Raw genomic sequence first — 12,189 nt, 5'->3', positions numbered from 1 at the left:
CAACCCTCAAATTGGAAGAACAACACCTAATATTCTGTCTGGGCACTCTCCAACCAGATAGCATTAATATGGACGTCCAGTTTCCATTAAACCTCTCTCCCAAGTCTCTCTCTTTCTCTATCCCTCTGTCATCTTTCCTCCAGCTCTGAGCCCCTTTGATCAGAGAGCTACCTCCTCGCCCATCACCTCAGCTTTTTTCTCCTACCCTCCCACCTATGACCTTTTGCTTGTGAGCCAGTGCTCCTCCATCTTTCCTATCTCCTCTCTTTCCCCCTCCCCCACCTTCTTATTCAGGCACTTGTCTGTGATTTGCTCATTACCTTGATTAAGGGCTCAGGCCTAAAACATTGGTTTCCCTTCCAATAGGTGCTGCAGGACCTGCTGAGTTTCTCCAGTACGTTGAACAACCCCAGTGGCTGTGCCCTTCCTTTTTAACTCCATTCTGCTGTACTCTGTGCAGGATGATTTGCCTGGATAGCACACAAAACAAAGTGTTTTTATTTTATCTCTGTGCATGTGGACTAAACAGTTTATTTAATTCAGCATGTTTTGGTTTGAACAAACTATGCAGAACTCTTCCTAGTAAATCATAAATGATTATTTTAGGCCTGCATCCATTTGATCTTTATGGTTCAGTTCCTGAGGCCTGTGTTCACTAATTGTTAAATCTCTTATTTCTTGTAGAGATTGCTGAAGAATACAGTTTTCATGTGCTTAATTGCAGCAAGCTGCAGTGATGGTCTAGTGATCACAGGCTTTGTGACATTTTTGCCTAAATTTATTGAAAATCAGTATAGCCAAACTGCCAGCCTAGCAGCAATCCTTGGAGGTTAGTAGTTATATGATTCCATTGACAGATAAGACTACAGTTAGAATTATTTTAAAAAGTTTTGTATGATTTATTTAGAGATGTTACTAGTCACATATTGATGGTCAATTTTCTTCAATATTTTTGTGAAAGGGCATCTTAATTTATACAAAGTTGTATTTGAATTTTCAAAATGATTTTAAAAGGTACTACTTCATACAATTATACAATAATTTGTAAACAATAATATTAAAGTGAAGAGACCTTTGATTTTGGATGCTTATTGCCACAGTATTAGGACATTTTTTTTTAAATGGTCACTCATATTACACAGATACAATTGATTTTAACTTTTCTTTTAAGGCGCAACAATTATTCCAGGAGCTTTTATTGGTCAAATTACCAGTGGGATCATCATTTCAAAGCTGAGGCTCCAATGTCGAAATATGATCAAGATGGCTTTAGCTACAACTGTATTGTCACTGCTGTTCTGCACTGTTTTTTTCTTTGGTTATTGCTCAAATTCTCCATTTGCTGGAATTAACCAGAACTATTATCAGTGAGTCCATATTTAATTGCATTCAGTTTATCATAGATATCCCGAATAGTTAAGTTGTACCTATGTGATTTTTACAAGGTGTAAATTTCATCAGTACTTTCATCTCTTGGTGTAAATAGGATACAAGTTGATTAAGTATTATGTTGAAATGGAAAGAAAGCCAATAGTAGTGTTTAAGAGGGTTTGGGATTGAAACATGAATAGGCAGGGAATGGAGGGATATGGATCATGTACAGGTAGAATAGATATTGTTTAATTTGGCATCATTTTCAGTGCAGATGTCATGGACTGATGGACCTGTTCCTGTGCTGTACTGTTCAATGAGGAGTGATAAGAGAATAAATATGTGGTTTTGTTCAAAGTGAATGTTATTAACCTGATGTTTGTGTGTTCTTCGTTCTGCTCTGAACAGTATGTCCATTTCTCTTGTGTCTTGGTCCATAAAGTTTTATTCTGATCTTTTAATGTTGTTTGAAGTTTGTTTACCACATTGAATTTTCTCCTTTCTTGATATTGTCTGTGATATAATGTTTCACAATTTAAATTAAGGCTTCATTTAAATGTTGACACCCCCCAAGTATCTTTGGATAATAGAATAATTTTGAAATGCATTTATTTCATTTAAAAATAATTACTTACAGGACAGTAGAAGCCGATTCTGGCCATTTAAACCCTTGCAGCCTAATTGCACCCAAATTAATTGACAATCCCTGTACATTTTAAACGGTGGGAGGAAACCGGGTCAACAGGAGGAAACCTACACAGACATGGGGAGAATGGACAAACTCATTGCAGGCAGTGCCACATTTGAACCCAGGTTGCTGGCAGTGGAATAGCCTTGTGCTAACCGTACCGCCACCTTTGATTGTCCCAATTTTGATTGTCCTAACACAGTTTTGTACAAGTTAAGCATTGGTCTTAATATTTAATTTTGCAGATTTTCACAACTGTTTCAGATGTGTGCCTTTTCTGATGTTAACACCATCCTGTTATTTATATACTTGTCATTTATATACACTTCTGCTAGACAGACACATATTTAATGCCTTAAAACCAAGGTGCTCTCATGAAAAATTACTTCCCATAATGCCTCCATCTATCTTTTTCCATCAATATCTCCATGATTTAAATCTCTTTTTATATATTTTTTTTAAATTGCTACACCCTTAAAACTTATCTTGCCTCTTTCTTGGTTTATCTGCTGCTGTAACCCCATCCATGTCTTTGTTATTTCTGGTCTTGACCATTTCTGTGCACTCTCTCTTTCAAAATGCATTACCCACATCTCAGTCAACACCCTGACCTATTCAGCTATTACTCCTGGGTTTGTGGCCTATTGCTGACTCCTAGTTAAGCAATTTAAACCAAGGGTGAGTTTTTTTTACCTTAAGCAATCTCAGTGAACTATGGTATGGCGGTATGTGAGTGGGAAGGGAAGGTTGAGAACCACTGCACTAGACCCAATTGTTACTGAAATATTTTGCTTGATAAAAATTGTCATCGGTCTATTTGCTTTGGAGTTATGAAACCGTGCACATCACGAGTCAATAAGGTACGATTAAAACAGTGGTTTCAATCTTTTTCTTTCCACTCACATACCACCTTAAGCAATCCCAAACTAATCATAGCACTTATGGCATTTGGGAATACTTAAGGTGGAATGTGAGTTTTTTTTAAAAAAAAGGTTGCCCACCCCTTGTTTAAATTGTTTAACTGTTCATACCTTTATCAGGTAGCCTCAGCCCATCCTTTTCCTTTTCTACCATCCTTACAATTGCCACAAGCTCTCCAGTTCTGGCCACTTGAGCATTGCTGACTTGAATTGCTCTACCACTGATGGCTGGGCCTTTAATGCTCTCCATAAAACTTTGTGTTTCTTTCCTCCTCTAAGACCAACCATTTTTCCCAAGCTGCATAAATACAACTCTTTTCTGTGGTTTTTGCATCTGGTCATTATAAGTTCCACACTTCCATAGAATATCTCTTTAACTTAATATCTGTTTGCATCTATTTCATAATCTCTTTGTTTTTGCATTTCTACATAACTATCGGATCTGTTCTAACTTATGGAAAGTTAATTAGAATTTTGATTAACTATTAGCAGCAAGCAGATCTGAATTATCACTGGTTGATCTATAACTTAAAAACATTTATCACGGGAATGGTAGTTGTGAAGGCTATTTGAGGTAATGGACAGTCGCGATTCCATAAACATTCATGTCTTCTTCACACCCACTTATCTTTGCTTTCCACAGGGACCACTTTCTTTGTGACTCCCTTGTCCATTCACCTCTCCATCCCTTGGCTCTTATCCCAGCAATTGCAGAAGGTGTTCCATCCATCCCTTTACCTCTTCCCTCACCACTATTCAGAAACATAAATAACCTTTGTAAGTGTGGCAGAGGTTCAACATGGTCTACTTTATTTGGAGCTTTGTCTATATTGGGGAAAGCAATTACTTCAAAGGCTATCTTGAACTTCTTGATGCATGTTAGCTCTCCTTCTCACTACAAAACTACCTGTCTGTCCTTCACCTTATTGATTGCTACAGAGAGACTATATAGAGTGTATATGGAGCTGCTGTCAAGGCTGCACTGCCACTGGTGTGGACACAGGGAGAACAATGAGTGGGATACAGCACTCCTCCACAGGGTCCAATTGTCCAATCAAAATTCTGACGGCTCCATGCTTTAAATCGGCTGTTAAAGGGATGACAGTTTTTTATTTAAAATTTTGCAACAATGGGGTCTTGTCCAAGATGGCAGCACCTGTGTTCGTCATTGGCCTAGAAAGTTTGCAGACCAGGGGGAGCAGCAGAGCGGCTCAGGGCACCAGAACCAGTAAATACACCCCTTTCACCCCCCCCCCCCCCCCCCCCCGTTGAGAAGGAGAAGCAGAGGAGATGACCCAACAGGATGGTGACCAGCAGAGTGAATGAGTAAGGGGTTCAGCAACTTGCAGTCAAGGCATTGACACTTGCTGTGGGTGCTGGAGACTAACTTATGGGAACCAAGTATTGGAACCGGGATTCAAGAGGGTGCTGAGGGCCAAGAAGGGCTCCAGAAGGACCTCAGCTGCTGAAGACATCCTAGATCGTCTTCCCTCCACCTGTGTTCTTCTCTCCCACACACCTAGTTTTCTCCTCCCTTTACTTACCTATCCTACCCTCTTTCTCCATGTGGACCAACTGCACATCATCCTCTCCCATCCAGTTTCACCAGTCACTTACCAGCTTCTATTCCCCCCCTCACCACTCCCTCTTCCTTGTGCTGCAGCACCTTGGCCATTCTTCCCCTTCTCTCTCAGTCCTGGTCTATGGGCCTCAACCTGAAATGGTGACATCCAGTGTGTGCTTCCTCAGATGCTGCTTGACCTGTGTTCAACATTCTTGCACCTTCTGTCTTCAGCTTGATTACAGGTTGGAGAAGGTTCTTTAGTGGGATTAGAGCATAGATGATGGTGAGCATGGCTTTATTGGTGATAGTGCTTGGACAAGTTGGTAAATAATAAATTATTTTTAATGGGCTGATGTAGGAACAATGACTTTTTGAATAGTGGGAGAACAGAGTAACAAGAACTGAATGAAAGGGAAAAATACAAGGATTTTGTTTATAGGTGCAACTAAAGAAAAAATATTAATATAAACTATTTGAATTATCAGGCAAAATTTAGCTGGAAAAATTAATACTACCATTAATAAAAAATAGGAAATCTTTTTTAAAACATAAATTTGACATTGTCACCATAGGGTTAGTACTGGGATGGAAATTGAATATTTCACTTTTTTTTAAGAACAAGTAGATATTGCATCATACCAGTCAGTTGACAGGATTGTAGCTAACAAACGATCATAATAACATGGACAGGAAATAATTATTGGTTCACTCCATTCTGAGAAGCAATTAGCCCTTCATATTCAATGCAATTAAATAAATATATTGACTTCTAATGTCCAAGTCTGTGTTGGGTAACTTTTCTTTCAATGGGGATATGTGTTCTGGAAGGGCATGTCCTTGAGTTTAACTTTCAGCAATCCTGACACAAAACAGGTGTACTTGATAATTTAGCAGAATGCTTCAACGCAAAAAAAAAATTTTTGTATTTTTGCAAATGCACCTTACTTGGCTGCAAAACTGATAAATATAATGAAGAAATCACCAAAACAGTTAGTATTTGTGCAATTAGCCCTTCAGTGAAATAAAGGAACTTCATCCCTCTTTTTTATATAAGTGTTCTTTGGAGTGTAGTCTGCTTTTTAAAAATTCTGTGTATTATCTCACAGTAACAGAACTACAGAGAAGTTTGAACTTGAGGCGCCCTGTAATGCTGACTGTCATTGCAACCGTTCAATCTTTAACCCCATCTGTGGCATTGATAATGTCCAGTATTTTTCTGCATGCTATGCTGGTTGTATTAATGAAACAACAAAAGATAACATTCAGGCAAGTCTCTCCAACTTACGATAGTTGATTTACATTTTTAATTTGTTATAAATTGAATTAAAATAGTCTCATGATTAGACAAATGATATATTGAAAAATAACAAAATATTGTCGGAATAGTAGGGTACCCAACTGACAACTGCATTCTGCAATTGCAAGCATTGCCTGCAAGAGAGGAAGAGGAGCAATGGTGAGTATGTTGCAACATGGATGAAAGATATGTCTACCATAATAACTGATGAATCTGTTTGGTATGAGATGTGCAAGTGATATTGGAGTAATAAAGGGAGAGAAGTGGCATTGCTCATCAGGGAAAATAACATAACTCTACTCAAACAGGACAGACCAGAGGGCTTCTCTACTGAGGCTATATGTGTGGAGCTGAAGAACGGGAAAGGTATGACCTCAATCATGGGGTTGTATTATAGATTGCTCAATAGTCAACAAAAATTGGAGGAACAAACCTGTAGAGAGATAGAAGACAACTGCAGAAAACACAAGATTGTGATGGTATGGGATTTTAATTTTCCCATATTGACTGGGTCTCCCCTACTGTAAAAGGACTGGATGGCTTGGAGTTTGTCAAATGGTTTCAGTAAAGTTTTCTGAAGTGCAATACTGGATCTCCTATTAGGGAAAAAGACAGGACAGGTGACAGAAGTACGTGTAGGAGAACATTTTAATCATAATGCCTTGAGTTTCAAGTTAATTATGGAGAAGGATTAGTTTGTGCCTCAGGTTGAGATCCAAAATTTTGAGTAATGGGAAAGGATCTAGAATATGTGGATTGGGTTAAGTTGTTTTCAGGTGAGTTAAGTGGAGGACTTTCAAAGGTGAAATTTTGAGAGTACAGAGTTTGTACGTTCCTATCAAGATTAAAGACAAGGTTCACAGGTATAGGGGAACCTTGGTTTTCAAGGGATATTGGGGATCTTGTTCAGAAGAAGAGAGAGATGTAGAGCAGGTATAGGCAACATGGAGCAAATGAGGTACCTGAGAAGTATAAAAAATGCAAAAAAATTCTCAAGAAAGAAGTCAGGCAGGCTAAAAGAAAAAGACACGAGGTTGCTTTGGTTGACAATATGAAAGTCAATCCTAAGGATTTCTACAGGTATATTAAGAGCAAAAAGATAGTAAGGAACAAAATTAGTCCCCTTGAAGATCAGAGTGGTTGGCTTTGTTTGGAGTCAAAAGAAATGGGGGAGATCTTAAATGTATTTTTTCATCAGTCAGGAAACAGGCACAGAGTCATGGGAAGTAAGAAAAGCAAGCAATGAGGTCATGAACCTGTACAGATTAAAGAGGAGGAAATGCTGTCTTAAAGCAAATAAGGATGGATAAATCCCCAGGGCCAGACAAGAAATTTGCTTGGAGCTTAAGTGAGGCTAATGTAGAAATTGCAGGGGCTCTGGCAGAAATATTTAAAACCTCCTTTGCCATGGGTGTGGCGCCAGAGGATTGGAGGGTAGTTCACATTGTTCCGTAGTTTTAAAAAAGCTCCAAAAGTGACCCTGGAAATTGCAGGCTGGAGAGCCTGACATCAGTAATAGGTAAATTATTTGAAATTGTTTTAAGAAATCAGATATACAATTATTTGGATAGCCAGAAACTGATTAGTGATAGTCAACATGGCTTTGCGTATGCTAGGTCGTGTTTAACCAATCTTAGAGAGTTTCTTGAGGAGGTTACCAGGAAAGTTGACAAAGGAAAAGCTGTGGATGTTGTCTACATGAACTTTAGTAAAGCCTTTGACAAGGTCCTACATGGGAGATGAGTCAGGATGGTTCAGAGCCTGATATTCATGGTGAAGTTGTGAACTGGATTTGATAACGGCTGGATGGGAGAAGCCGGAGAGTAGTGGTGGATGATTGCTTCTCAGACTGGAGGCCTATGACTAGTGATGGGCCTCAAAGATCAGTGCTGGGACTATTGCTGTTTGTCATCTTTATCAATGATGTGGATGATAATGTGATAAATTGGATCAGAAAGTTTGCAGATGACACTAAGACTGGAGGTGTTGTGGACAGTGAAGAAGATTTTCAAAGCTTGTAGTGGGATCTGGACCAGCTAGAAAAATGAGCTGAAAAATGGCAGATGGAATTAAATGCAGAAAAATGTGAGGTGTTACGTTTTGGTAGGTGTGTTGGAACACTGTATCACCTGATCCCCTCCCTCAGTACTGCCTTGGAATTGAGCCAACAGCATGGAATATGTGAGTAAGTTTATAGTGGTTAAAGACAATTAATCTTGACTTCTGGTCTGTTGGGTCTAATTAATGGCACCACAATTTAATCACTATAACTATGTGCCATGGACAAGGCTATTTGAGTGAAGAAGCTGGACACTGATCCCAAGGATCCAGCAGCCTCTATAAAATTTAATCAGTGGCTGCACTGCCTAAATGTCTTTATGAGGTGACACAACATTCGGGAAGAGGATGGTAAGAGAGACCTACTGTTTGTACAGGCAGCCACCGTGTCTTCCAGACGATTAGAGACTTGAGACGTACTCAGCCACTATGGGGCTCCTGCAGAAGCAATATCTGGCCCAGACGAACATACATATACCTCCTGGGCAGCCGTCGACATCAGCTGGTGAGTCCGTTGACAAATACATTCGAGCCTTTACAGGAGCTGAGGAGAGCTTATGGCTGCACTGATGTTATGACATCCGTCTACCAGGAGGAACTGATCAGGGGTGCCTGTGTGGCCAGTCTCAGGTATGATCATATCAGAAAAAGGCTCATGGACGTGGCTGATCTGTTAAAGGCACTAAAAACTCCACTGGCAGCATGGCCACCACATGGGGAGTTCGTGCTATTACTTCGGCCAGACAAAGCACCCGTGGAAGAACTGCCCTGCTAGAAGAGCAACCTGCTCCAGCTGCAGAAGAAAAGAACACAATACAAGGGTGTGTAGGTCCAGATCTTCCGCCTACTGTGCTGCGTCCAAACAGCAACTGTCGCCAACTTGGGCAGCATCATTTCCGGCCCCACTTCTGGTCGTGGAAAACAGCACGACAAAGGCCCGAGCACACAACAGCCAGGGTTGGCTTTACTTCCGGTGGTGACCGCGTGCGAACCATGGGGACGGTCATCTTTGAAATGGACATATTGGAGGCTGCTGACATGCACATATAGTAGCAGCAAGTTAGACAATGAACTGATGCTGGCATCCACCATTCTGGATCAGAGCAACCCACATCAATTAGCAAGGTCTACCATGGACATTGGGGTAAATGGCTGCATTACAAACTGCTTATTCAACATTGGAAGCACCAGAAGCTTCATACACCTGGGTACTGTACATCACTGCTCCCTCACAGTGACCCCATTCCAGTGTAAAATCTCATTAGCCTAAAAGTCCCATTTGACCGAAATCCGAGGGAGCTGCACGGTAACGTGAACCATGAATGGCACCAAATACAAGAATTTTCAATTGCTCGTGATGCCACAACTTTGCACTAGTCATACTGGGGCTTGACTTCCAGTGCCATCTTCAAAGTGCTCTGATGGAATATGATGGGCCCCACTTCTCCCTCAGTGTCCATAACAACCAGCTGCTGAAACACCCGCTCGTCTCCCCGAACACAACCAACCAGCAATCTGAACATTGCTTACTGTTCACGACCTGAAGTCTGTCTACCCTCCAGGTCCTACGACCCCACCCTATTCGAAAACCTCATTCCCGACTATAAGCTGGTGGTAACTAAGAGCAGGGCACAGAGCCTTTATCAAAGCTGAAGTTAAGCAACTCCTGGCAGAGGGCATCATAGAGTCTAGCACCCTCCTTGGAGAATCCAGGTAGTGGTGGTGGAGCAGAGAGAAACTCAGGATGGTCATAGACAACAAGCAGACCACCCTCTTGGATGCCTACCCGCATGTGGTGAATGAGATTGCCCAATACTGGGACTTCTCAACCATTGACCTCAAGTCAGCCTATTACCAGCTCCCAATCTGCCCAGTGGACAGCCCATACATGGGGTTTGAGGCAGATGGCTGCCTCCACCATTTCCTCAGGGTCCCCTTTGGAGTCACGAACAGAGTTTCCGTCTTCCAGAGGGAGATGGACCAAATGGTGTATGGCCACCAACTGAAACCCACATTCCCCTACCTGGACAATGTGACCATCTGTGGCCAGCACCTGCAGGATCACGACGTCAAAATTCTTCCAGACAGCAAAAACTCTAAATCTCACGTATAACCAGAAGAAATGTGTGTTCTGAACTTCATGTCTGGCTATACTAAGATGCGTGGTGAAAAATGGACCCGACCCTGAGATTATGCGGTCCCTGCTGGAGCTCCCACTCCCCCAAAACCTCAAGGCCCTAAAGAGGTGCATGGGGTTCTTTTCATACTATGCACAATAGTTCCCAAATTATACAGACAAAGCCTGCCCTTGGTTTAAAAAAAATACTACTTTTCTCCTGTTGGCAGAAGCCCAATCAGCATTCACTCGCATCAAAGGCGACATGAACCATTCTCAGGTTGGAAGCTGTGACCTGTTGGTTACCGCTGGAATTGGTGCTTTTGCCCCAACTCCTTAATGCCTATTTCAACAATTGAACTGACAGTGCCAAACATAACACATTTCACTTTGCTGATGCCATGAAACTAAGTGGGGATATAAGATATGAAAAGGCAACAACATAGGTATTTCTCTTTGTTGGAGAAAACAAAAATGCTGAATATTTTTTATTTTTTTTTTAAATATTTTATTGAGTTAACGTAATCCATATGCATTATTAATAAAGCAAGGCAAAATAATATCATTTACATAATATAAAATTAAAGTAAATGCACAATATGACAAATTTTAATTCCATCCCTTATTATTAAATGTGATTGTTAAAATTATTATACATATAAATCAGTTAAATACTATTATAACAAATTGCATTATACCTGAATAAAATCTGGGAAAAAAGGAATATTATCCAGGATAATCATGATTAAACGGCCATAAATCAATTTTTTTAAATGGTGATTCATTGGGAAGCGTTGATATTCAAAAAAACTTGGACGCCCTTGTGTGAAGCCAACATGGGACAGTGATAAAGAAAAGTAGTATGCTTGTGGGAGCACACATAATTGCACACAACATGCTACATTGATGACCCCGACGAGTCTCCACATTTTGAAGACTCGGGATAATGGACCCGCAGCTGTAGGTGCCATTGTGTTAAAGCTGCCGACTTTCTGGATGAACAGGCCCTGCCCTTGGTTTGGCCAAGTGGAGGCCCAATTTTAGATCAAACAGATGACCTTGGAATCGACAAAATACTTCCACCTCGTCAGCTCACTCAACCAGGAGGTTGCTTCACAAATCGATGACCTCATCCAGGTGCCACCAGAGGCACTAAAGAACCTCCTCATTAGCACTTGCGGCCTATCACGGCATGAAAGGGCTACCAGTCTCCTTCACTTGCATGGCCAAGGGGACAGAATGCCGTCTGCCCTCATGGACAAGATGCTCGCCCGGGCTGAGGAACACGAGCCCTGCTTCATGTTCGAGCAGGCGTTCCTCGAGCAAATGCCCAAAGACATTAGGCTCCTACTGACTGACATAGATTTCAGTGACCAATGTAAGGTCTCGGCACAAACAGATGTCCTCTAATGTTTCAAGTGTGAGCCCATAGACACAGTCAAATGCGTCACAAGGCCGCTGCCCAGTCCAATGCCCAAGGCCAGTCCAACAAGTGACTGAGCCAAAATGGTGCTTCTACCATCAGTGGTAGGGCGCAGAAGTATGCAGATGCCACCAGCCATGCTCGTTTCCAGGAAACAACAGGGCCAGCCATTGTTAATGGTCATGGAGGCTGGCCGACCGAACATTCTACTCCACGTCTGGGAAAGGATCTCGGGCCGCAGGTTCCTGATGGACACGGTGGCAGAGATAAGTGTCATTCCCCCTATGTTGCTCGAGACATGCAAGAGAACTCATAGCCCCACTCTGTGTGCAACCAACAACACCACCATTAAAACTTTTGGCAAGTAGTGCATTCCTGTGCGTTTTGGTAAGACCACTTTCAATTGATCATTCATTCCGGCATCCATGGACAAGCCTCTTCTAGGCACAGATTTCATGCATGCACACTGTCTACTGGTAGACCTTCAGGGCAAATGATTGGTGCACACAGAGACCTTCCAGTCAGTACAGTTACGGACCCAGAGGACCCCAAAACCCAGCAGCAATAAAAATTCACCAAGGCAAATAGTTACTTAAACAAAAGTTGCTTTTAATTGTCATTAAACATGAAAACAGGATCAAAATTTAACTTAACCTAACTTAGCCCCCTTCTAATTCTAAGTGCACATGTGTGTAAGTTCAGAAAAGTTATTTGATTCATAGTCCAATCTCACTTCTCACTCCTCCAATTTC

At 41.4% G+C, this 12,189-nt stretch overlaps 1 protein-coding gene across 4 annotated transcripts in view; it reads left to right on the top strand.

The window, feature by feature from the left end:
• The window catches only part of LOC138739814 (solute carrier organic anion transporter family member 4C1-like), a 168,461-nt gene that overhangs the window by 96,618 nt on the left and 59,654 nt on the right, over window positions 1–12,189 (top strand). For all 4 annotated transcript variants that reach the window (XM_069892380.1, XM_069892372.1, XM_069892365.1 and 1 more), the window contains 3 exons: window positions 685–829; window positions 1,172–1,367; window positions 5,650–5,809. In XM_069892380.1, the coding sequence (XP_069748481.1) occupies window positions 685–829; window positions 1,172–1,367; window positions 5,650–5,809 (501 nt within the window). The remainder of the gene's footprint in view (window positions 1–684; window positions 830–1,171; window positions 1,368–5,649; window positions 5,810–12,189) is intronic.

This window comes from Narcine bancroftii, chromosome 1 (assembly GCF_036971445.1).
Source record: "Narcine bancroftii isolate sNarBan1 chromosome 1, sNarBan1.hap1, whole genome shotgun sequence".
Classification (NCBI taxonomy): domain Eukaryota; kingdom Metazoa; phylum Chordata; class Chondrichthyes; order Torpediniformes; family Narcinidae; genus Narcine; species Narcine bancroftii.
This window is presented reverse-complemented; position numbering and strand designations above follow the sequence as displayed.